General features: G+C 36.6%; 2 protein-coding genes across 8 annotated transcripts in view; one reads left to right on the top strand and one right to left on the bottom strand.

Moving 5' to 3' along the window:
- The first annotated feature begins 1,377 nt into the window (after positions 1-1,377).
- mindy4b (MINDY family member 4B) lies at positions 1,378-15,777 on the top strand. Of its 6 annotated transcripts, none has more exons than XM_079609334.1 (14): positions 1,378-1,546; positions 3,548-3,642; positions 3,723-3,750; positions 5,225-5,347; positions 6,372-6,548; positions 8,739-8,858; positions 10,886-10,980; positions 11,128-11,293; positions 12,088-12,153; positions 12,287-12,357; positions 12,918-12,990; positions 13,079-13,255; positions 14,730-14,910; positions 15,015-15,777. In XM_079609334.1, exons 2-14 carry the CDS (start codon positions 3,548-3,550, stop codon positions 15,155-15,157), a joined length of 1,515 nt encoding a protein of 504 aa, XP_079465460.1. In that variant the 5' UTR covers positions 1,378-1,546; the 3' UTR covers positions 15,158-15,777. The 6 variants fall into 6 exon arrangements, with proteins under 6 accessions (XP_079465460.1, XP_079465463.1, XP_079465462.1 ...); XM_079609333.1 differs by lacking the exon at positions 1,378-1,546 and adding an exon at positions 5,023-5,139 and having other exon boundaries at positions 3,290-3,642; positions 15,015-15,773; XM_079609335.1 differs by lacking the exon at positions 1,378-1,546 and adding an exon at positions 5,023-5,139 and having other exon boundaries at positions 3,544-3,647; positions 3,723-3,754; positions 15,015-15,773.
- A 579-nt stretch (positions 15,778-16,356) lies between these two features.
- Positions 16,357-26,729, bottom strand: part of maml2 (mastermind like transcriptional coactivator 2) — a 77,126-nt gene continuing 66,753 nt past the window's right edge. For both annotated transcript variants that reach the window (XM_079609406.1, XM_079609407.1), the window contains exons 4-6: positions 20,534-20,701; positions 19,644-19,752; positions 16,357-17,982 (exon numbers count right to left, since the gene is read on the bottom strand). In XM_079609406.1, coding sequence (XP_079465532.1) covers positions 17,162-17,982; positions 19,644-19,752; positions 20,534-20,701 — 1,098 coding nt within the window. In that variant the 3' untranslated portion in view covers positions 16,357-17,161. The remainder of the gene's footprint in view (positions 17,983-19,643; positions 19,753-20,533; positions 20,702-26,729) is intronic.

Here is a 26,729-nt window from a genome sequence, read left to right on the forward strand (position 1 = left end):
AAATAACAATAACAGAGAATACAAACACTATACAGAATCAAAACATAATATACGAAATTACACATAATACCGTAAAAAAGAGATCCTGGTTCGCAGAACACTTGTACCGATGATTGCAGAGCAGAATCAACGAAACGCTGGACCTACGAAATGAAAGCTTGAATGTGCGATGTGAGCGCCACTTCCTTATAATACCCACTTCGCAATGCGGGGTGCACGATGCAAATCTCGCACGTCAATGTCTATTGGCTCGTTTAGTTTACACTCAAAGGTGATTGGCCTCACAGACGAGATCCCAATTTGCCGTTTTAATTCTAATTTTAATTTACATTTTTCTAGCAAGATCTGGCAACCTGAATAATTCAAAGTTTGTACCATATTTACTGTGTTTTTTTCACCGCACACATACAGAAGAGAGACACATCTCTGATGCGCATTTAAACATGTCATTAACAAATAGTTGTTCAGTTTGGTTGCGTACACACTGCCTAGAATTGTTGTAAATGCGGTTGTCACTCCCGTAAATTACTGAACCGTGTTCAGAACAGGATTACTCGCTAAAAGGTGAACTGCAGTGTGTACATGGTCATTGCTATTGTTGATTTATAACTTATTAGATGATCAATATGGTTTTACTGTTATCGCTATTCTATGTTTAACTACTAATAGGTTATTCAATGATATTATGCATTTTCTTTTTCACAAATGGCTAATTCTTACGTGTGTTATGTGTTTATTCACTCACATTGTGCAAATGTGCCACATTAATGATAACAAAATGTTTAATGGATCAGTTGTTGGTATGTAAACAATGATATATTCTCAAAAGGAATTCCTAAACTGTGTTTTTACACGATTTAAGTCAATTATCATAATGAATAAAAAATTTGAATAAAAAAAACTGTACTGTACTTTTAGTTACTTGACATACAGTATACTCATTAGTTGTGATTGTTAGGATATAGAATGAGAATGCCAAAAATACACAAAAATGTTTAAAAAATACACAATTATGTTATGCATAGACACTCTTTTTCACCGTTGTAATGGGAGTGCAGCTTTTCCGGTCACTATGAATCCTGTGCCTTTACTCAAAATAAAATGTTACGAACTATTCTAGTTTGAGTTGCGTAACGTATTGCTTTGTGTTTGTACTCTATAAACAAAGAAGAATGGCAGTTTTGTAAATAGTTGACATTTTATGAACACAGAATGCATTTGGGAGGTTTGAAGCCTCCAGAAACAATACAGTGAAAGAGGAGAAAAGCAGCTCTCATCACTGAAGACATCATTTACGAGCACAGCTTTGTTACCACCGAATTCAAAGCGACAGAAAAGAAACAAAGTACTCCACCTGCTGCCAGGAAACTGTAAAATGAAAGGAGGCTTTCTGTCATGTTGTTAAGCCATGTGTCTGTCCACCTCCTGAATATAAAGTGTCGGCTATATAAGCAATGTTTTGGTGAAGCCGTTCACACAGGTTTGAGCTATTGTCAGAGTTTAAAGGATTCTCACCAGCCAAGCTGTCTGGTAAAGAAGAGATAAGGTAGGCTTTTCAAACATCTGGCATTGCAGTGTCAAAGAAATGCAGTAATGGCAGGAAGAACTTGTTGGTCTGTGGTTGTCTGATAGATTTAGGGTGACCCAATTTTTAAGCGAATCTGTAATTTATTTACTTTTTACAGTGTACAAACTCAAAAGGAAATATATTTAAATTAAAGCAAGATAGAATTCACATGTGGGAACATGCATTTTGCATTTGGAGGATGTCTACCAGTAAATTATGCATATCAAATATTATCAAAAAGAAAAACAATGCAAATGCTGAAATATGATATGCTTTCTGGTTAACCAACAACTGAGATAAATATGACTGTGTTTGGGAAATAAAGCAGTGATGTGTGAAAAGATTGAGGCGTCATGTTTTTGCTATTCCACTAAATATATAATATGTAAAGCAAGTGATGTTGAATATTTGTTAGGCAACAAATTATGTTATTAGAGTTTGTTTCAGCTTATTTTGAAACATAAGCTAGTAAATCAAAATAAACATTAAAAAACAATTAAATCATGGCTGAACTCACTGTTTATCCGATTTCTGTTTTTCATTGAAACTTTTCTGGTAACACTTTACAAGGTCTCATTTTGTAACATTAATTAATAACATGAACTAACTATGAGCAATATATTCTTACAGCATTTATTAATCTTGTTAATAAAAAATAAAAAAAACTTATCGTAAAATGTTTACAAAAAATTAACAAAACGTTGAGCTGTACTTAGGCTATACTAAATCTGTTGCCAAGTAAAATAAACCATAGCGTTAATGTCTACAAAGGAGCAGTAGATGGCACTGTATGCAAAAAGCAAGGATGATTTTGAACAGATTAATCTTTGTGAATGTATAAAAACAAGGAGACTAGAATTCACACACACACACACACACACACACACACACACACACACACACACACACACACACACACACACACACACACACACACACACACACACACACACACACACACACATATATATATATAAATTATTATTTGAAATTTCTGCTTCCTTTGAATCACCTTTGGCATTTTATAATATTTTGAATAGTTTATGACAACTTCTGTATTATCCTGCTATTATTAGTAAATTAACTGTACACCTCAGAGCTACAATTGTTGTGTATTTCACATCTCCATTGTGACTGAACATCTTAATTGACTCATTGAGAAAAGTGGGTGCGAGGGACTTCATTTTAGTAAATTCTAAATGTTTGGGTCATATTTGATGTATGAAAGTTTCCATGAAAGAAATATCATGTTACATATGGATAATAATATTAGTAAATATAAAAACTTTAATGATTATTCACACATTAAATTATTAATAATGTTGATGTATTGATATATTCTATTGTAGGCAATCAATAATTTGAATATTTAATTTTAATAAATTTACTTCATTGTAGGCCATGCAAGATAATCTGCGACAACCATAAACATGCAATATTTTACAGTTAGTAATAACATTGCTAGTTATGATAACAATCTATTTTTAATAATACGAATCTATTACCTATATTTACTGCAAATTATCTGTGCTTCATGCCTTTCTTTAACGATGTAGGCCTACGAGTAATTTCATTTCCGGCGTCTCGACCACCCTGTAGCCTTCTGAAACACCTGCTATCTAATTACCAAAACATGCATAGTTCACAAACAAAACTACTACTACTAATACGGCCTACTATATTCTATAACCATATTAAAAGTGTAGGCTAGGCTATCATTCCATTCATGCACATTAACGCGCACGCAAAGGACCGAGCGCACGTTCAGTTCCGTACGGAACTGAACGTGTTCTCGAGAGACGTGTTTGTTTTGTTGACACGCGCCGTGTTAAAACACGATGCTAAAAAAGTCTCACTTATTTATTCTTTTGTGTGAACCCGAGGGAGCCGTGAGACTGTTTGACCAGGAAACTGAACTCGAGTCAGGAAAGTTATAGGACTCGAACAAAACGCGGATGTGATGTTTCCTGTCACCTGCAGATGAACGCTGATGTGGACGCGAGCGGGGAGCTGGATGAAATCCTCCAGCAGATCGCGGAATTGGATAAATGGAGAGAAATCTTTAACTCCCGCGGGTAGGGTAAGATACGCACGGGCTCTCTATCTCTCCTTCTGTTGCCCGGAGACCACCCATTAACCTGTTTTTACCTTACAGGTTGGACTTACAACAAGGCTATGTTAAAGTAAGTAAGTCTGACGTTGTTTTCTATTTCTTATAGTCTCACAGGATGCCTTATTCGTGGCGTGACTGTGTATTTCGTTTCTAAGCATATTGCGCTACAAGCGTTAAGTTTTCTACAGCAAGCTAAAAGTTTACAAAATGACAAATTTGTCATAATTTATTCCCCCCTAATGTCGTTTCAAATTGGCAATGCCTTCTCTGAAACAAAAAGAAAACGTTTGAAGATGTAGTAGCCAATCTTTCCCATGCATTAATTGATGGTAACTGAAGATGTCAAGCCTAAAAAAAAGAAACATGGACATAAAAGTATTTCTAAAAGCATAAGGTTTCCTCAAAGTTTTGTAGCCTAACAAACATTATTCCAGTAATGGTATGCTAACAGAACGTTCTAAGTTATCTGGGTTTTAACCCCTTAATGTTCTCAAAACGTTACCCCAAAAACATACATTGTTCATGGAAAGCTTTTTTTTTTTTTTTTTTTGAAATTTTTTTTGGTAACACTTTAATTTAAGGTGATGTAGTTACTACATCATGTACTTACTATAGTAAGAACAGTAGATTATGTATAATAATTACAAGTAACTAACCCTAAACCAACCCCTAAACATAACTGTCTATAGGAAGTACATATATAGATATAGTTAATTAGGCTAATATTAGCTACTCAGTACTTAAGTACAATGTAACTATGTCACTTTAAAATAAAGTGTAGACTTTTGTTTAGAGAACATTTCAAAGGAACGTTCCCATAATGTTTGCAAAATAATAAAAGGGAATGCTCTTCTTTTTGCATAACCAAAAAACGTTTAATAAACCTGAACCTTTTGGACATTCAGAACATTCAGAAATAACATGTTCATAACTTAATGGAAACATTAGCAAACCGTTTTTAGAACATTTTTTTGTTAGCTGGGATGGTACAGTGGAATATAAATTATGTTATATAAAATGTAGCTTCTTTTTTATTTTGGAGAGAAAAAAACAGTAATGCATTTTGAAATGGCACAAGTGTTAAGAAATTATGACAGAATTTAGTTTTTGGGGTGAACTGTTCTTTTTAAACGGCTAAACATTAAAAAATGTGTCTTAATAGGCTACTTGTGTTCTGATACATTGTTGCGCTCCATGCAGTTGGTTTTTAATGCAGAACACATCTGTGTGAATATCCCCTAAGTCTTGCGATGGGAAATGTAACGTACCCTGTGTCAATGTCCTTCTCATGTGGTTCAGTCTGATTTTTCCATAATTGATACTGCCGACACTGTGCTCTCAGGTGGCCGCATGTCATTTCTCCCATGACATACAGTCAGCCAATCAGACGAGTGTATGCATGTGCCTGTGCGACTGCCATCCTCCCAACAAACTCAGTATCAGACTGGAGGAGAGCTGTGTGGGTTTGGCACCACATTAACTGGAAGGCATTTTACTGCGCATATTGTTAATGCCATGTGTGAAATCGAATCTGCATGCAATAGTTCAGTGCATGTAAAGCAGTCATGACGGATTATCAGGACCTTCTGCAAACCATCAAGAGTTTGCAGCACTCCAGACTGAGCTACATAGAGCTTCTTCAAGAGGAAGTGAAGAGAAGCCAAGACGTGAGTTCAGATCCGCTGATGGCACAGACTTGGTATCATCATATTCCTAAGATTAGTAACTCTGTGCTTTTGGGATTTATGTTAATATTGAAGTTTACTATGAAGAGCTGTGCTCACAGTTCAGGAAGAGGGGGAGAGGATAGAAAGAGAAAGCAATAAGATAGATATTAATATGCACTAATGGTCAAAAGTTGTGAAAAATGATGAGTTTTTTTTTAAAGAACTCTCTTATGCTAACAGAGACTGCATTTATTTGAACAAAAATACTGTAAAAACTACAATATTGTAAATAGATATTACAATTTAAAAGAACAGATTTCTATTTGAATATGGTTTAAAATGTAATTAATTCCTGTGATCAAAGCTGAATTTTCAGCATAATATGTAAGATTTTTTTTTTTTTACAACAAACGCATGTTTTTATTCAGCAAGGACACATTCAATTGATCAAAAGTAGCAGCAAAGCTATTTCTAATGTTCCAAAAGTGATTTCTATTTAAAAAGACTTTCTATTAATCAAATACTCCAGAAAAAAAAAAACGTATCACCGTTTCCACAAAAATATAAAGCAGCACAACTGTTTTCAACATTTATAATAATCAAAAATGTTTCTTGAGCAGCAAATAATCATATTATACTGATTTCTGAAGGATCATGTGACCCTGAAGACTGGAGTAATTATGCTGAAAATTCAGCTTTGCATCACAGGAATAAATAATATTATAAAACACATTCAAATTGAAAACTGTTCTTTTAAATTGTAATAATATTTTACAATATTACAGTTTTACTGTATTTTTGATTAAATAAATTCAGCTTTGGAGATCATAAGATACTTAACATTAAAACAAAAACAATCTGAATTATTTAACAAAAAATATACTTCGAAGATACAATATTCTGTAACAACTTCACTTTTTAAATATTATAATTTTTCTAATCATGTTTCTTCACCACTAGACTTGCTTCTGCTAAGCGCAATGTTTTGCTGAATGAATGTTCACACTCTGTATCACGTGTATAGAGACCCAGTGAGAAGATCAAAGCTGATGAGGACAGTGACGATTCATCCAGACCTGCCACCTCGACCCATCACGTCAGTGCACCAAACACCCTGTTCACAGTGCCGTACTCCATACCTCAAACCCTGGCAGTGTCTCCAAGTCTGGGTGGGCAACCAGTGTCACCAGAGCTGGCGGTGGTGAGTTGTGGAACATGACCCTGTCACTTGACCCTCGCTCTCTTGCCTCCCATGTGTCTCACAACAGACTTGTGCTGTGTGTGTGTGTGTGTGTGTGTGTGTGTGCGTGCATGTACCGAAGACAAAAGACGGGATATAGACTCATGACTTATTTATTAGGACTTTAAGCAATAGGTCAGGTTATTGTGTCCGTTTTAGAGTAAACAATCACCACTGGTCTAAAGTTTGGAGTAATTAAGTTTTTTTTTTTAAATGTTTTTGAAAGATGTCTCATATGCTCATCAAATCTGTATATAAGAATGATTTCTGAAGGATCATGTGACACTAAAGACTGGAGTAATCATGCTAAATATTCAGCTTTGATCACAGGAATAAATTACATTTTGAAATATATTGAAATTGAAAACCGTTCTTTTAAATTGTAAAAATATTTCACATTATTAATGTTTTTACTGTATTTTTGATTAAAGAAATGCCGGCTAATTGGCATAAGATGATTTTAAAATCTTTATTATTCCAAAAGTTTGCCCGGTAGTGTATAGTGATAACTACTGCTTATTCCGATATATAACATCGGTGAAACTTGGGGGTGGGCTATTTTGAATTTGGCCAGTAAGTACCATAAAACCTTTAAATATATTAAATATATAAATACATTAATATAAACATAAACATAATATTAACATAGCTGCTGACATTGACATGCTATTCAATGGCAGACGCAGTGTAATGATATCGCAAGGTGCACCCCGAGTATCACAAGGGAACCTTGTCAGAAGGAAGACGTGTCGGCATCCCCGAACCATGTCAGTTTGACGAAGTGTCTCGATCCCTTCTCAGGGAAACGGGGTTACATGCGTAACCTAAGACCCAGGGTGTCAAACTTAGTTCCTGGAGGCCCACTGCCCTGCAGAGTTTAGCTTCAACCCTGAGTGTAAACCCCTGATCCAGCTATTCAAGGTCTTCAGGATTACTTGGTTGGAGCTAAACTAAAGCAGGACCCTTGCAACCCATTGCTCCCATAACAGTGTTAGGAAGGTCCTGAAGCTTCTATGCTCAAAAAAGCAATCTAAACGAGTCCGAGCCACGCTCCAGAAGACTCGGGACTCCTGAGAGCTGAGCTACCAGTAAATAGACAAGGCCTCAGCTATGACCCACATTTAACAATATGGGCAATGAGAAAGAGCATAACCTCACTTAATGTCCAAACCTGGAGGAGGTGAGAAGGGGGCGAGAGCTTGGGCCTTGCCCCGCTCAATTATTCTCCCTTTTTTCACATCTGTGTGGCTTCTCTATTACGGTTTCACTCGCTCTCAGTTCCTCAGAAGGATAGCTAGCTTCAGCCACACTTGCCTTTGCTCTTCTCCTCAGGAACTCATTCCTTGTAAGGGCATAGATGATATAAGAGGAGCTGAAGGGAGCTTGGGTCTCAGCCCCACTCAATCCCTCTCCTCTTCGCTGCACCCACAGCTCCTGACTTTCTCCAATCATGGCGCTTATCCTAAGAGGGAGAGCTCGGCCAGCCACACTTGCCTTCTGCTCTTCTCTCCAGGAACTTGTTCCCAGAAAGGGTGTAGACGATTTAGCAGAGGCCTAAACACGGCGAGGGATATACTTCCCAAAGGCGGTCGACTGCGTTCTTGCCTCTCTAAACCTGTCCACCACCGTCCCAGTGCCAGTGCCAAACAGTCCCGAGGGCCAGACGGGCATCAAGCAGGACCGCTTTATCTTACTTCTTGATCCCTGGAAAAAATAAGCCACAGATGCCTCTCCATCACCACCATAGCAGCCATGGCTCAGCCAGTAGAGCAGTCCACATGATTAGTGGCACAGAGCGCTAGAATGTCGTGTTTGCACACGTGCCTCAGACACCGTGTTCCCCGAGGGTGTATCCCCATAGAGTCTGCAGCGGACACAGCGTAGACGTTCCCCCCAAAACATTGCCATTACATTAAGACTTGTATCTTAAGAGCTAGTCTGACCAACTAACAGTTAGTTGGGGATAACTTTTTGGTGTCAAATGAGACTAATCAACATTTTTATGTAACTCACTTAAAGTTATGAACCGTCTTAAAGAAAAAAAAGGACTAACTTGTAAGACTGGAATCACACTAAATGTGTAACTAAATGTACTATGTCAAAATAATAATCATTAAAAAAACATTTCATTTTGCTTTATCACTCATACAGAGTTTAAGAAGTGTTTTATTTGGGAACACCTTCCATATATTCAACTACGAGTGGAAGAAATCATTCTTCAAGTTTCGTGAGCCTTTCTCTGATACGGCATATGCTCTGGAGACTGAGAGGGTGAGTATGAGATTGAACTTCATCTGTCATTATCAATCATCGCTTATTGCCATAGTTTTGTCTATAAACCACTGAAAACTGGTAGGATATTGTTTTAAAACATTCAGATTTAAGAAATATTAAATAACTTAATGAAGACACAAATGTGCACCTTTCTCATTAAATGTGTTAGTGGGGGGAAAGTGTATACTTAGGAAAAATGCCAAATGAAAACATCATGAAACAAAATTGGACCTTTTCTTATGATGAAAATGGTTAAAGGAATATTTGGTGATACATTTGCATTGATATACAGAGTCCCACAGTTGACATTCTGGAGAGAAAAAAATATTAATTTCTACAACATTAATTAATGGCCACATGTCATGAATATGTTCACTCTTCAAATCATGTCCGCATTGTAGTAAATTGTTCTTTCGTTTTTAATTTAGTAAAACCATGGCCAATCATGACATGTGGAGCTTTGTACTAAAAAAAACATTGTACATATTATTTAAAATTAAATTATACGCTGTTTGAACGAGTCAGAAGTTCTCAAAATGCCTGCTAATGCTGGAAATGGAAAAAGACGTCTTAGTAAAGCACAAACTTGAGACAGTTGATCACTTATGTATGATCACGTTAATAAAGTTACTTCCCCTTTGCCAGAACTGCAAGTTATATAAGGGTTGTGTTACGAGCTTTGGTAGATCAGCTCTTTTCATGGTGAAACCGTGACTCAGTATGTTTCTGATTGATGAGCCCGACACCATTGTTGTCTGAATACTGCAACACTTCCCGCCACCTCATGATTGTATAATGAGCTTGAAATGTTGCCACTTTCTTAACCACAGATCATTGGTACGCTAAGCAAATATGTTTCCCATTATCCTCAGGTAGTGTAGTGTGGCGCATGTCATTCACTACACTGGCATTAGGATAACTACGAGAAAGGACAATTATATAAAGAGCCGTCCAGCAACTGATTCAAGATTAACTTTCTGCATCAAACGATTGCAAAATTGTAAAAAAATAAAAATAAAACTCTTACATTCCTCATGAAATGGTTCATAATCTGAACTTTGTGTTGCATACCATTAAAACTGTTAAATAAAGAATCATCTTATGCTCACCAAGTATGCATTTACTTGATTAAATACATTCAGTGAAATATTTCAGCTCTTTTCTATTGTCATATATTTTAAATATAATGTATTCCTTTGATGGCGTATGTCACATGATCCTTCAGAGATCATTCTAAAATGCTGATTTGCTGCTCAAGAAAAAAAATCGTATCACTGTTGAAAAAATGAGTTTGCTTCTTTTTTTGTGGAAGCCATGATGCATATTTCCCGGATTCTTTGATGAAGAGAAAGTTCAAAAGAACAAACATAAATATGATGTCATATTGTAAATATACTTAATATACGGTCACTTTCGATCAATTTAATGCATCATTGCTGATTAAATGCATTATTTTATTTAAAAATGAAAAAAGTTATAAAGTGCCAAAAAATTTACCAAAATTGATTTAGTCACTTTCAAGTCGTTCCAAACCAATATGAATTTAGAAGTTTGGCAGAATATTTTCACTTATCTTTTTTTTATTTGTATTGGATGTTGACCACGGGTTTGTGTGTATATATATATATATATATATATATATATATATATATATATATATATATATATATATATATATATATATATATATATATATAATATATAAATAACAATTTTTTCTTAAATATATACATGTATGTGTGTGTATTTATATATACAAAATAATTATACACATTACACACACATATATTATGTAAACACAAACTTTTATTTTGGATTCGATTAATCACGATTAATCGTTTACAGCCCTAACTTATATTCATGTTTGTTGTAGTTTATCATTAATATGAAAATATCCTGCATTCTGAAAAGGCAATTACATTTAAAATAATGTATCATGTAGAAATGACTCAGTATGGATAATTTGTAAGAGAAATGTGCAAGATGTGAGCCCAAACGGTGTTTTCTCTGGCTTTCTCTTGCAGGGAGGAGCCAGTGCGATTCAGATGGTGGTTCAGGCTCACATTATTAAACACTTGCTCTTCAACCGGCCAGGGAACTCCACGTGCACAATGAAAAGGTTTGTTGTTGTCGTAAAAGTTTGTATCTTTTTGTATGGAATATAATTATAGCAAAGGAGAAGATTTCAGATTTTCATTGAGGAACAACTTGCTCTCTCTCTCTCTCTCGCTCTCTCTCTCTCTCGCTCTCTCTCTCGCTCGCTCAGTCTGCTGGAGGTCGGGGAGAAGGAGCAGAGGAGGGCTCTGGCAGCCGCTTTAGCTGACATCTTGTGGACAGCTGGCGAGGAGCAGACGGCCACCGTCTCCTTGGTCACGTCCGAGCGCTGTTTCACCCCCCACCTCGACTACAAACTGGACAGCTTCACAGAGAGGGTACGTGTCGGGGGTAATGTGAGTTATGTAATCAGATTACTGTAAGTGCAGAGGCGCTGTGTGTGAACATGATGATTGTTGTAGTTCTAGACTAAATGTGAACATGCATTTACTCTCACTTACATCTCACAAAAACACATTCAGTATCGCTTAAAAAAAAATGCAAACAAAATAATTGTTTAATACCACAAATATACTTTGTTTTTAATCTCACTTTATTAAAGGGGTGGTAAAATGCCCTTTTCACAAGATGTAAAATAAGTCTTTGATGTCCCCAGAATATGTATGTGAAGTTTTAGCTAAAAGAAACACAGATATTTTTATATAGCATGTTGGTAACGGTATCACTTTTTTTTACACCGGTTTTGTGTCTGTCCCTTTAAATGCAAATGAGCTGCTGCTCCCGGCACAGAGGGCGGAGCTACAACAGCTTGTGTCCTTTTACCTCACACAGACACGCACTGAAAATGTCAACGTTTATGTTCAAGAATATTCTTCATGATAAGCTATAAATCACAATTCAACCATACTAAGCAAAACTTTCTTTAGGTAAACTTTACATTTGTGTGTTCTCTTTTTTTTATGTTGTAGTAAGAGTGTTGAACTTTCTTCTCCTGTGTCATTTTACTTTTGTTGTAAAAGGGTCTTTATATTAGACAAAAATATAACTTTTTGGGGGGTTATTAAAAAAGTAACGAGCAAATCCAGCCCAGGTGAGAAAGTCATGCAAAAAGTAACTTTCCCCAACACTGTAAATATGTTGTAATTGTTTAATGTCTTTTTTTATTCCACAGTTGCAGCTTTTCACCTTTAAAAAGAAAGAAGATGTTAGATCCTTTATATGTGAGCACATCCAATGTGTGGGTAAATCTATTATTTATTACAAATTATTATAGTTTTTGTTTTTTAGGAAATGCTGTTTGATTAATGCTTTATAGTATGCAATCAAATTTGCCTTTGTCATATGAATAACTTTGACCTGAATGTTTGTAGTTTAAGGAAGAAGGAAGCCATGGAATGATACTTTTTCTGTACAGCCTTGTCTTCTCCAGGACTATTGACAGGTACAGTATGTCCACAGAAATACACAACCTTTCAAACGTTTTCTTGAAAGAAATTATTATTTATATTCAGCAAGAAAGCCTTGCTGATGAAACGTGACAGTAAATACTTTTCATTCATTCAATAACCATTTCAGTCGTACAGTATCCGACTCGTGGGCCATCTCTTGCCATACGTGAGAGACTGTCCATGAATTTTCCTTCGAAATTATTTTTTTCCATGGTAGGTCGCCAGGTCTTCCCCCAGCCCTAACTATTACATGACTCTCACACACATGCATGATATTTCACAAAATCAAGTTTTTTTTACTGTTGTTTTGATCAAATACGTGTAGCCTTGGTAAGCATAACATACTTCTCTCAAAAACATTAAAATATCTTACCAACGCCTAATTTTTGAATTGGTAGAGTTTTTTAAGGATCAATAATAATATCATTAATAATTGCACTTGCAGATAAACACCTATAACTTACATCTCCAGTGTCAGAGAAATACCTCAAGATTTTACCTCAAAATGAAATGAAATGAGTGAATGAATTAAGCATAGTCTCTGAATTTGTAGGATACGAGCAGACTTCGATTGTACCACCACTCATCTTTTGCATTTGAGCTTGGGGAACTTTGTTTGTCGACAGGTACGTTTTTTTGTTTGTTTTTGTCTTTTGTCCCTGTGACTCCAATAGTAGCTATTTAATTGCTTCATATTGTGTCTGTATGTATTAGGCTTTATTAAACCTGCTGTTGACCGGCCGCGCATCCCCTCATGTCTTCAACGGTACGTCACTTAACGACGAGAAAGACCAACCGCTCGCCCAGCCGCTCCACGGGGTTCTGACCCGCAGTCATGTTGGGTATCTCTTCTGGAACAGAGAACAAGTCAAGCATGCACAGCTCCCCCTGGTACAGTACCAATGTGTTTTCTAGAGGGTTTGGGGGATTATTTCCCATGTACAGAATATGGAAGTGTATTTCTTCTCTGTCAGAACAGTCTGGGTTTTTGTCCCATCATCTTTGACACCTGATCTCACTTTCTCTGCAAACTTTGCAGTAGGTGAACGTAGGTAACCTAAGAATAAATGCTGTAAATGACTAGATACTTGAGCCACACCGATCAAACCCTTTGGAGAATTTCTAGGCACCTTTCACCTTTCAAACTGGATCCATTGAAACTGACATTATTGAGTACACAATAGATCATTTAAAGCACCTTGGAATGGATCCCTAGTAGTTCTCCAAGGACTTTGGGATACTTTTAAAAAGAGTACTTGTGGGAATAATATAAAGAATGTAATGTTATTGGACAATTGCAATTAAATGAAAATTTTCTATTAAATGCATCTGAAATTTAAAGAGTTTTGACGTATTTAAGTAGACATGCGCAGTTGTAATTACTCTCAAGTAGCACTTAAGTAATTCTATTGTCTTTGAAATGTTTAAAGTGTACTGCCAAATGTATTGACAAGCATTTATGGTAAACTAAAATATACAGTACTTAATGATAATAATGTATTTTTTATTCGTCATTTTAATATTTGTAATTAAACATTTGTAATTAAGTTTCAATTTAGAACATTTAAAATAAATGGACTTTAAATGTAATATTGAAGAACACACTAGACTTAAAAATGTACACATGCTTTACATGTGCAAATGAGCATTTTTATCAGGCTCCAATTTGTTGGTTCAGTAGTCACTTTAATGTTAATGAGTTAAAAGGTTATTATCATTTCTTGAAATACCTTATTTTCAAAAGAGTAAATGTAAAAAAAAAATGCTAATTTAAAAGAAAAATGGACAGACTTGGAGGTTTTAAATAAGTCTTCAATCTAAATGTACACAGTCAAACCAAAATTTATTCAGACACCTTCAACATTTCTCACATTATCAGTTTATTCGAGAAAATGGTAATACAATGCGTCAAGAACTCAGAGTCATCAGATGAGTTGATATTTCACTGGTTTTGTCCATATTTCTGTTAGACTGTCTCACAAATTAATTATGTTGAAAATATGTCAGCTGTTGAATTTAAGTACACAATAAGATAATATAAATTTAGCTCAACTAATTACCAAGCAATGCTTCATTTTGTTCAGTCTGTGATGTGGTCACATTAGCAATTAAAGAAAAAACACTTCAGCAAAACATGGTCAGGTCAAAGGGTCTGAATAATTTTTGGTTTATAAATGTTACTGGTAGTCCACTGTATGAAGAATTTGTGGGAATAATATGTCGCAGTTTACTTTTATTTTGCTATCCTCCCTTACATAAATGTAGTAATGTAAACCATAATGTAAAGTGTTACCTAAATAACTAACTATAGGCTATCTATTATATTTAAAAGCATTCATGTTGAGTGGATCCCTTTTCCCCTAAGGTGGGCAGCATGCTGAAAACCCCCAGACTGCCTATCTGGGTGTGCAACGTCAACGGCACGTACAGTGTCTTGTTCAGCCCAAACCGTTCGCTGCTCTCTGACTGGAAGATGGAGCATCTTTTCCAGCTTTACTTCTACAACGGCCAACCCACTCAGCTCAACACGACAGTGCTGACCATAGGTACAGTCAATAGCTAAACCCATATCTCTTACTCCATGATGCTGCCTGCCTGTTATATAGTCGTGTGAATCAAAACATTGAATATATATGTTATTATATTTCAGATACACACTCTCATCACTGGGAGGCTGAAAATAAAGACATTCAGGGAGACCTAGAGAAAAAGTTTCCATCTGTAGAGATGACCATTAGGACGAAGTGGGAGGGTGCTGTTATTGACTGGAATGGGACCGTGCCTTTTTTCTGAAGAGGTTTGATCCAGGGTTTGCACCTGCTATCTAGCCCACCTCTCGTTCTATGCTCCTTTAAAAGCATATTATATAGGTTTTAATTCTGGCTTAATTTTAACTTTTAATTTTGAATTGAATATTAATAACATGATTTACAGCCTTCCCATTTGACCGTTTAAACATGAACATTTAACAAAAGTGAAAAAAACTAAAATATGTAACATCTTTTGATTGTCAGAGATATATTTAAATCTGGTTTACACATGTCTACCGCTTTTCTGGTGTTTATGGTTTGTGATCTAGCTTCCATACTGTTTTTGTCCTTCCATTTGGACCTGATATGGGTTACTAGTATCAAGTCTCAAGACTTAATCGCTGGTCTCAAGTCAAGTGTCAAGTCATGATTGAAAAGGCTTATGTCTCAAGTTACAGGGTTTAATCAATTTAAGTCAAGAGCTTAATTCAAAGCCTTGCAAGTATTTGATTCCTATCTGGCATTAAACATGTTTATTTTATTTTTATATAGCTTCTGTTTATGCTTATCAATGTTTATATGTGAATAAAAGCCTAAATTAATTCTGTTCAGCATATAAAGCGATTGTGTATCTTTAGAGCATTTGGACTAAACCACTTAATTAATATGGATTTGTTTCTTTATTAACTTTTCGAAGAGTCAAAGTGGTAGTTGCACAGCTGTCTTATGGAGAGACAGAAATCACTTAGATTTTAGTACAAATATCTTCATTTGTGTTCTGAAGATGAACGTCTTACAGGTTTGGAATGCCATGAGGGTGAGTAATTAATGACAGATTATTCATTTTTGGGTGAACTAACCCTTTAACCAACCAGTAAACCTATCCACACCACCAAACCTGTCCTAACCGTACCTGTATCCCACCTCAACAGCAGCAAAAGTATTTTACAATAAAATATGAACACTATGTAAACTTTTTTAATGCAAGCACATAGTCAAGGACCCCTAATATAAAGTGTTACCGAAGATTGCCCAGGTACTATGGAGCTGCAATATTAAGAGCTTTACAAGTAGCAGTATTTTATAACTGTTAGTGTATAGCGATGATTGAATCAGGGATGATATGACCAGAGTTTCTAAATCTGGTAATAACAACAGAGGACCGAAGACAGAGCCTTGTTGTACTCCACTTCCATGTGACATTAAATATAAGAAATAAATAGTCAAAATGTTCTGTAAATGTTCTTCTTTGATGTAGTTTATTATCAAAGGCTAAATTGACAATATGATATACACTTATGACAGAATTATAGTGCATTATAGAAAAGAAATAGAAAAAATATCTTTCATATAACTGAGATACAGATGTACAAATACAATATTACCAATAAGCACTTTCAAAACTTGCTGTGTCTTTCTAAAGAAGGTTGACTTTATCAGTTCACAACATCTAACATCCTAAGCATATGTTTATTCCCTTTACAGATTTTACTCTTTTAGGCGTGTAATAAAATGATGCATAAATGGCTCTTTTTCAATACCCGTTGATATGTGATTTGAGAATGGATAGTCAAAACAGATCTGAACGTTTCATTTCATATTTTAAATGTTCAAATATTTCAGGTGTATAACCTTGAACTTTAAGAGCCAGATAAAGCAAAGTATTGATCATTTTAAACTGCCTGCTTGTTAAGTGTCGATGGCATGACCGATGGCTCGATTATGACATTTATTTTACATTAATCTCTGCTAATGGAGTAACAAAAGCTCTAACAGAAATCTCACAGCATTTTAATGATAACTGATATGAATATAGGGGGTAGTGTGTGGTTGATTTAAAAAAACAACAACAAAAAAAACACTGAAGCAATGAACGTGAAACTTTACAACATGTTAGTAGAAGATATGAAGAAACGACCCAACAATATACTAGTACATATAATACATTTGTTTTCCACTCAAATACAAGGATAATAAAATATTTTAACAGGTCTTTCACATCAGGCTCTTAATACAGACATAAGTCTCATGCTTTGAGTCTGTTCTCTTACGAATGTCCGCCTAGAATTTCCTCCAGGTTGATGTCTTTCATCCAGTCATCATTGCTCGAGCCTGATTTAAGCAGGGAGTCGATGAAATCAGAGTCTGCGTTTAACCCTGGTACCGTGTTATCATCCTCCGGCAGGAAGTCGAAGATCAACCGGGCTGCTCGGTTGTTCTGATAAGTTGCTGAGCTTTGGCTCAGCCCTCCAAATGTGGTCGGGCAGCCCTGCTGTTCAGGGGAGGACTGGGTCAGGCAAGTCACCCCAGGTAGTGGGGGTATTCTAGGCTGACTGGATCTGGGAGCAGAGCTTCTGAGCGCAGGGTTTATGGGTAGCAGGCTAGGATGAGGTGCCACCTGGTTAGGTGGGCAAATAGACCTCTGAGGAAAATTAATGTCACTTTGTGGGGTCACTGTATTAAGGAGCCTTTTGACATCTAGTCCTGGTAGAGCTCCACTCTGTTTGGCACCGTTTGCCCAGATCAAAGCAGTGTCCATCCTGCTGGTATTGGCGCTCATGTCACCCAGTCTTTGCCCCAGCAGGGAGTCTTGACTGATGCTGGTCTTCACAGTGCTTGATCGAAAAGTGGCACCCTGGTTGTTTGCCCCATGAAACTGAGGCTTGTTTTGCTGATGCACCATTCGGATGAGGCCGCTGGGTTGCTGCCGTAGCTGGTTTGCGCAAGCTTGAGCACCTGTGGGTCCTGAATTAGAGTCTTGTCCAAGCGGAAATCTTCTCTCTCCTGAGGAGGGCACCATCTTAGTAGCCTGACCACTGGGCAGGTGGCATGATAAAGGTTGGATGTCACTTTGGTCTGAGCCATTGCCTGTTGTACATGTATAAAATAAAAAGATTGGTGGTTTAAAATTCTGTTTTATCAAGCAATGTCACACTGTAAATGTTAAGGTTTGGTGTGTTTCCTTAATCCAAACCTGAGGTGAATTAATCATTCTGTATCATCAGCATGAGTATCATTTATTTCATTTACTTTAAAAGTAGTTCAATCATGACAACCCTTGGAATGGTTATAGGATGTTATTGAATATGACAATGTTAATGTTAGGTCAAGTCATCTTCATTTATATAGCACTTTTAACCATGTAGATTGTTTCAAAGCTGCTTTACAGTGATAAACAGATAATTTAAGGTAACAGATTGTTTTGGCTTTATAGCCGTTCTTGAATAAAGTTAGTTTTGATTGATTCACTTCCGTCGCAACAATCATTAGTTATTAAATTAGAGGCCGCTAAGATGACATCGTTCTCTCTACACAGACTTTAAACGCAAACCTGTGAGAAACGCAGATGACGCTCACGTGCGCATTAACAATTAATTCAATAGTTATGTGCATTTGAATGTATGTGCGCAGATTTGTAATTCCGTACAAACCAAGCCTTAACAAACTACTTGCCTGGCCTTCATTTTTATACAGAATATTATCATTTCGGGGTAGATGCGCGAAACCGAAATTATTCCGACAGCACTTTATCTGTAGAGTGGTAATGTTTTTGGTCTGTTACACTGCTGGGTTTGAGGACACTGTTACAGCAGCGCTGTTGACCTCAGTTATTACATAAACATGCATCCGTAACCAGATTTAGAACGCTGCAAACATTGTTTGCTTAATGTGTATATGCGAAAAAGCCTAAATCTATTAAATCTGCTCGTAATTTTTAAAGCAACAGTGTCTCTTCTTGGATTAATCCGCTCGATTCACGATTCTTAATGGACGTTTTGAAGCGTCAGAGTTTCAACGGAGGGACAGAAATCTCAGAGATTTCATTAAAATAGGCTATCTTCCCATTTGTGTCCCGAAGATGCACAAAAGTCATATGGGTATTGACAACATGAGGTTGACTAAATGATGGCATTTTCATCTTTGGGTGAACTAACACTAACCAAATCGGCGTGCTGAGCTAGAGATGGTTTCATTTAAATACACGTAGGCCTAATACTAGCAAACAATTCATATTTAGTTTGTAAAATACACAGTGATATCTATGGAAGCAGCAATTAAAACTCTTCTTATTTGACACCGTGTTTAATTCACGTCAGAAATACATTGTGTAGATAACTAAATAGTTTACTTTTAGGTTTTTTTCACATAGCTACATGGACACTGTGTAATTTTGAATATTGAAGACAATGGACAAAATTAAGGCTCTTGATGAATCCAAAACCAAGAAGGTGTATATCTTAAAGCTTAGGGAGCAAGTACCAAAGTGCAGACAATTTTTGTCATGCAGTTTAAAGTAAAATAAATATATATTTTTAAATGTCTTACTTCATTTTATTAAATATTACTGTTGTGCAATTCAGAGTAAAATGTTATGTATTAATATTGGGGCCCCCAAAACGGTAAACCCGCCCCTGGACACACTGCTTTGAGCATGTAAGATTTACTGCCACATGAATAGAAATTCATGAAAGGTGGAGCTGAGGGAGATGGAGGAGTTCAGAGGAAATCTTATATTATATGACCCACACCTGAGTATAAGCTAGGCTGCTGAGCTCCAACTCCATTGCGTGGGTGTTTGTAGTCTGGTGGAGGTCGCGTTAGATGACGACTGAACTGATCCTGCGCGCTCAGTTTCTCCTGAAACATTTACAGAGAAAGGACATCATTTAGAAGTTGAGGAATAAAAACTCCAGATTACAACTGACCAAATAGTCAGTGGTCATTCATAGGATCACAAGTGTAAGGGGAGACTGGGACTAGTTGTCACACAGGAAAGTTTCACAAGTGCTGTAGAGCAACTAGCAATAATGTATTGACCAACACCTAGTCAAAACGGTCTTAAATTAAAATAATTTAAAACACACTAGCGTTCATAAGTTTAGGATCAATAAGACTTTTTTATCATTAAACTGGTCTAAATTGACAGAAACATTTTGTAACAATATACATGTCTTTACTATTTCAAATAAATGTAAAAAAATAAATAATACGAAATGTTTCTTGAGCATCAAATCAACATATTATAATGATTTCTGAAGGATCATGTGACCCTGAAGACTGGAGTAATGATGCTGAAAATGCAGCTTTTATGAAATAACATTAACAAAGATTCAAATACTGTAACAAATGTATTGCTCATTGTTAGTTCATGTTAGTAAATACATTAACTAATGTTATCTAATGAACCTTATTGTACAGTTTTACCAAAAAAAAAACGTACTAACTTAACAAGTTTCGAACTGTAATAAACAGGGTTCAATGGTATTTTCTGGCCATGACTTTAGGGTATGTGACTGTGCATGAATTGACTTTTATTGAGAAAAAAATAAAAGAAATCTTCCCTGAGTAAAAGTGTAACAACTAGCCATAGTCTCTAATTAGAAAAAAAAACTGGAAAAAAAACAGTTTTAGCACTCACTGTATCTGCAATGTTGTGTTGCGGTTGGCCCAGTTGTCTTTGAATGTTCTGGTCTTGGCCTGGGTTCTTCTGCTGAGAGCCGAGAACTGGAGGCCTCTGCTGTTGAGCCTGGCCTGTTATATCCGCAGGACGCCCATTCGCTGGTAAACGAGGTCCTGCTGATATTCCCTACAAATAGAAAATGAGTTATCTAAACTGCACATCAAACTGGCCACTGCATTAAATGCAACTGTGATTGAGCGATCAGTCCACTAGAGGGAGAGCTTTGTTTACGGTGAGTGATGTTACACAGTCACTGTTCACATGTGACTTCCTGTGTGTGTGGTGATAGGGATTTTCCATAGCCTTTCCCACACTGTTCTATCACTTGGAGAAAACACGTCCATGACCATATCCATAATGGGGACTTAATGGTACCAAAGGGAAGGCAAATTAGTCAGAAATTCTCAAAACATCCTGTCGTTTTAATTTGCCTGGAGTGACACATGGACTGTAAAATAACATGGACTGCTTGCTCTTACATTTAGAAATATGTAAACAGCAGTTTTAGGTTTTAAATCACTGGAATTTTCTTAGATACCCTGGTCAATGAGGCTCTCATGACTAACGGCTAGTGAGACTTGTTTTTTGCATTGGCCTACAGTAGCACAGGTTTGCTGTGTGACTGATAGCCGTGCTCAAGCCCTGCTGCACTCTTATGAGAACGATCCTATGGGGCACAACCCAATTGCTGCCAGCAAAGGACAGATTTATTCAGCCACAGGGCAGAGGCACGCAATAACAGATAATCTCATAGGCCTACTTATCCCGCTTTTTTGCACTTTGCTGAAATGCACTCATACCGAGGCTGTGATATTTCATGTTGGTTTCTCTCTCAAAGCACGGATTAAATGGTTGCGCGCTGGTACTTTAGCCGTGAAAAACAGAGCAGAGCACTATTGTGATCAATTATAAAAACAGACACCGTTATCGATTTCAATGTAGTATTAAAGGAACACTCCACTTTTTTTGGAAATAGGCTCATTTTCCAACTCCCCTAGAGTTAAACAGTTGAGTTTTACCGTTTTCAAATCCATTCAGCCGATATCCGGGTCTGGCGGTAGCACTTTGAGCATAGCTTAGCATAGATAATTGAATCTGATTAGACCATTAGCATCTCTCTCAAAAAAATGACCAAAGCGTTTCGATATTTTTCCTTTTTAAAACTTGACTCTTATGTAGTTACATCGTGTACTAAGACCGACAGAAAATGAAAAGTTGAAAATTTTCTAGGCCAATATGACTAGGAACAATTCTCTCATTCCTGCGTAATAATCATTGCACAAGTCCCTTCATATAAGTATTTGGGAGTCTTTATAGATAATTCACTAAAAGCGTTTGGAGTGAATCAGAGAATCATGTATTTGTTTTACCAGTCTATTTTCGAGAGTTTGATTAGATATGGTATTACTGCATGGTATGGTAATCTCTCTGTCCAATTAAAATCAAGATTAGGACGTTTGGTGCACGCCGCCTTTAAAATTATAGGGGGTGAGGAGAGACGATCACCACAAGAGTTGTTCGATGCTTCAATTTTAAAACATGCTAGGAACATTGTTGGAGACGATACTCATATCCTGAATGCCAACTTTAAATTATTACCATCAGGAAGGAGGTATAGGGTCTTGATGTGGAGGTCTAATCGACTGAAAAATGTCTTTGTTCCTACTGCAATCAAAGTGTTAAACAGATAAAATATTATGAATTGCCATTGTGTCTTCTATGTATCTAACTTCACTTACTTTTTATTTATTTTAATGTATGTTGTAATGTACGTATTGATTGCCATTATGTGTCATGTATTTAACTTTACTTATTTTTATTCGTTTTTAATCCATGTTGTTGTATGTATGGACTTAGCACGTTGTCCAAGACAAATTTCCCAGTGATGGGACAAATAAAGTATAAAGTAAAGTATAAAGTAATAATCAAGGAACTGCTGCCGTGCCAGCAGCGCAATGATATTACAAACTTAGTGCCGGTCACGTTGGAAGTTACCGAGCTGGGGGGACTATTTTCAGGCGCTGCGTAATATCATTGCTCCTGCTGGTATGGCAGCACAGATCCTTGATTATTACGCAGGAATGAGAATATAGTTCCTAGTCTTATTGGCCTAGAAAATCGCAACTTTTTATTTTCTGGCGGTCTTAGTACACGATGTAACTATAGAAGAGTCAAGTTTAAAATAGGAAAAATATCGAAACTCTTTTGTAATTTTTTGAGAGAGATGCTAACGGCTAATCAGATTCAATGATCTATGCTAAGCTATGCTAAAAGTGCAACCGCCAGACCCGGAGATCGGCTGAATGGATTCGAAAATGGTGAAACTCAACTGTTTAACTCTAGGGGAGCTGGAAAATGAGCCTATTTCCAAAAAAAGTGGAGTGTTCCTGTAAGTAGGTTGCTTTGGATTAAATGTATAATGCATTAATGTAAATTCCAAACCTGTATATAATTAGTATATATTATATATATATTAAAATTGAATATTATTTGTTCCATAGTAGACCAACGGAGATGTTTAGTTCAAGTCTAAAGTACCATAAAGGTGTCACAGCAGTCCACTTGTGTGAATTAGCTTAGCTATGTCAGATTTTAAGCTAAAATGACTAAACTCTCAAATCACATTTATACTCACACATATTCAAATATGTAATAAATGCAATATAGAGAATGGATTACTTTTATGGTCACTGGCCATTAAATGGAATCACGTTCCATCATGTATGGAAAACTGCAGCTTGAACATTCTACTAAATATCTCCTGTTGTGTTCTATGGAAGAAAGTCATGCAGGTTTGGAATTACATGTGTAAATCCAGACAGAATTTGAGAGAAAGTATTTGTCGCTGGGTCAGATATGAGCTTTCTGGCAGGAACTCAAAACCATTACACAGTGGCGTACATTATAACGAATGTCTAGGAAAAAGACCATTGCACTGAACCAAAAGTAACAATTTTGTCAAATAGCTTCAGTAAATTGAAGTACTTAAAGTTTCTCAGGTTCGGGGTTGTTTATAAGCGCCCAGATCTCGAAGGAGCATCTAAAACTGCAAACCAGCAGAGGCTGAAGGCTTCTGTCCTCGGCAAACTCTGTTTGAGAACGTCAGCCCGAACGGCCAAACACACTGTGTATACAGCGTCAATCACAGTGTTGACACGAAACATTTCCCAGGGCAGAAAGGATTTTTACTGAAACCCCACTGCGTTACGCGAGGCTATTAATTTGAGAACAGATGTCTTTAAGAGAGAAACTCCCTCTAAAGCCTCACTCGAGAGGTCCAGAAATGAAAACACTAAAAGATCTCTTCTGTCATGGGAGGAATTCCACAGTAGACCACAGAGACGGGAGAATACGAGAGCGTGCGACAGAGATTATTCAGAGAGAACGCTTTCTAGAGATGCGTGGTTTCTAAGTGGATCTCATAGATGCCACATTCCCTGCTGGATCAGCTCTGGGATGTCTGATAACTAATGAGAGGGCGAGCGAGTTCAGGCCGGAGCTCTGATAAGCTCCTTTCACAATGCAAAGATGAATCTCTTCCTGAGAAAATTGCTCGAAAAATGAAAACTTTCGGAAGAGGACAAGAATGTGACTACAAATGTGGCCAAGGTGTTATGTAGTTGCTAAGGTGTTCTAAGAAGGGTTTTTTTCTAGGTCAGATTGCTTTATAATTATCATTATCTACATTTACAAATTACAACAAAATAACAAAAAGGGTTTTACTGAACTGACAACTAAAACTTTTATATTAAAGAAAATTCAAATGAAGAATTATAAAAACTATAATTGTCAAGTTTAGGCTGTGTAGCGATATCCACCAAGAGGATGCGTGACGCAGAATGATGATGATAAACAAGACTTTTAATAATCACCAAGAACATGTATACAACACAACAAACAAGCGAGATTAATGACGAAGAACTAAGTCTGAAATACACCGAGGATAATGATTAACGGAACAGGGAACAGGTGAGGAGGACTATTCAGAAACTATAGTAACTAATAAATGACTAGAACTAAGGCGATGACAACGCCAATGAAAACTAAGGGTACGTTTACACAACAACGATATGCTTAAAACGGAGACGTTTTTCCTTTGAGTTTTCCGCATCACCATCGCAAAACGATCCCCATTCACACGGATCCGCTAAAACGACTAAAAACGCTGTATTCTGCTGCCAGGCCATTAGATGGCGATGAAACACTATAGACTGAACACGTAATACGCATCTGCATGACGTCATCGTCTTCAGAGATTCGCGGTTTCGTTGTTTACACGGAGACCGCTTTCAAAAACTTGCACTTTAAAACCCGTTTTCAGAAGTTTGCGTTTTCAAGCACGCAAAATGCCGTTGTGTAAACGAAAAAAAAAACGGCCCCTAAGACTAAATCTTAACAAGACATAACAGAACATGATCATGACAATAATAGTATCTTAATGACACAAAAATAACATTGATTGGTATAATAGGTTTATGAACAATTACCATTTAAAAAAAAAGTTTAAATGTACAACTCAAATTGTTAGGTGGTGTAACCATCAAAGAATAAAAATATTATTAAATATTTTTATTAAATATTATATTAAAATATATAAAAAATATTTTTTATTTCATGCCACATGACATTTTACGGTCTAAACTAACTTTTTCATAAAAGATCAAATTATATGATATTTTAAGAGACTTGCTTAATTGACTTGAAACACAGTTAAGGGTCCTCTATATGATATAATTTCCTGTTTGTTTTTTTCCCTGCATGTTTGTTGGTCGCACCACATTTGGCAGACAAAAGTTTTTGAAATAAACAGTGAAACGAGAAATAATAATGACAAATCACAGCAATTGATAAGGTTCTCTTTCCAATAATTGTATAATTGATGAGGCCTTTTAATGAGGCTTTTTTTCTTTATTATGATATCAGACAGTCGCACCAGCCTGACATTTTTTTTATCTATCCTCCCAAAAAATTATCAAAATGTATTTTAATCCAGAAATGAACATAGAAGAGGTACTTAAGTCATTGTATGAATTGCATATTTATTTAGTTTTAACATTTACACAAAAAAAAGTAGGTGTAGAAACCATTTTCACAAGAAAATTGTACAAACAATTCCAAAGATAGGCATGTAACATTGAATTAATCCTAAGATTTTGAAATAGAAAAACTGAAATGGTGGTATTTTATACTTCAATTATCTTTCATTTACAACTTAAAAAAAAAAAAAATTGTGTGTGTAAAATAGCATCACATTATCAACCGATAAGCATGCTTGCTAAAGCTAATAAAGAAAGAGAGAGAGAGAAAAAAATGTCACGTATCTGAATAACGTAAAGCCTCTCATCACATTCCACACATGCTAACGTGGTTAAAGTTCAGGTCATATTGTTGTAAAATGCTCTAATGGTGACGACTATGTCCAAAACATAGGGGAAAAAAAAGGTTATTCACTTCTGTTCAGGTCTATTCATTACATCTGAACTCCCTCCACTAGTCGTCGATACCGTGAGAAATTCAGAGCATTCTCATAAGTTGTGACCACAAAGCCAGATTGTGTTCACATTTGCCTGAAATCGACTGCCTCAGTCAAACCCTTTGTTATGTGGGGGAGCTAAAGCCTCGTTAGTGTGGCCGTCTCTGTAATCCGCTCTTTGTGATCCTGATGTGTCATAAAGCTGTTTTCCATCTCTCTTTCCCTCCTCGTTCTTCACCAGTGCGTCGTTAAATGAATACCACATGTGTCCGCGGACTCCATAAAGGAGAGATGTGATTTAGGCTCCCATTCCACCAGCATTACAAGCAGTTGACAGGACTCCAGGCCCGGGCCTCGCTGCTCTCTCACAGCACTTCCTGCCGACTGGAGGCAGGACGCCCTCCCTAGGGACCAGCTCGGCATCTGGACTTGGCCCCAGATCGTTTTCCCAGGAAACATGCGCTCCTCTCGGAGTTCGGCTACAACAACCTGGCACTCTACCCCCAACCCCCACGCTAAACCAACTCATTCCCACTCACATTTATGTTGCATTAATGAAGAGCTTCAGTCGAGCTCTGAGCAGCACTGAGTGTGAGAAAACACAAACCTAAAGCTCAAACTTTGAATTCCCTTGCCAAAATATATTCTATACTACTGTGTTATCCTGCTTGTGTGAATAGT

Source organism: Phoxinus phoxinus, assembly GCF_949152265.1.
Source record: "Phoxinus phoxinus genome assembly, chromosome: 4".
Classification (NCBI taxonomy): domain Eukaryota; kingdom Metazoa; phylum Chordata; class Actinopteri; order Cypriniformes; family Leuciscidae; genus Phoxinus; species Phoxinus phoxinus.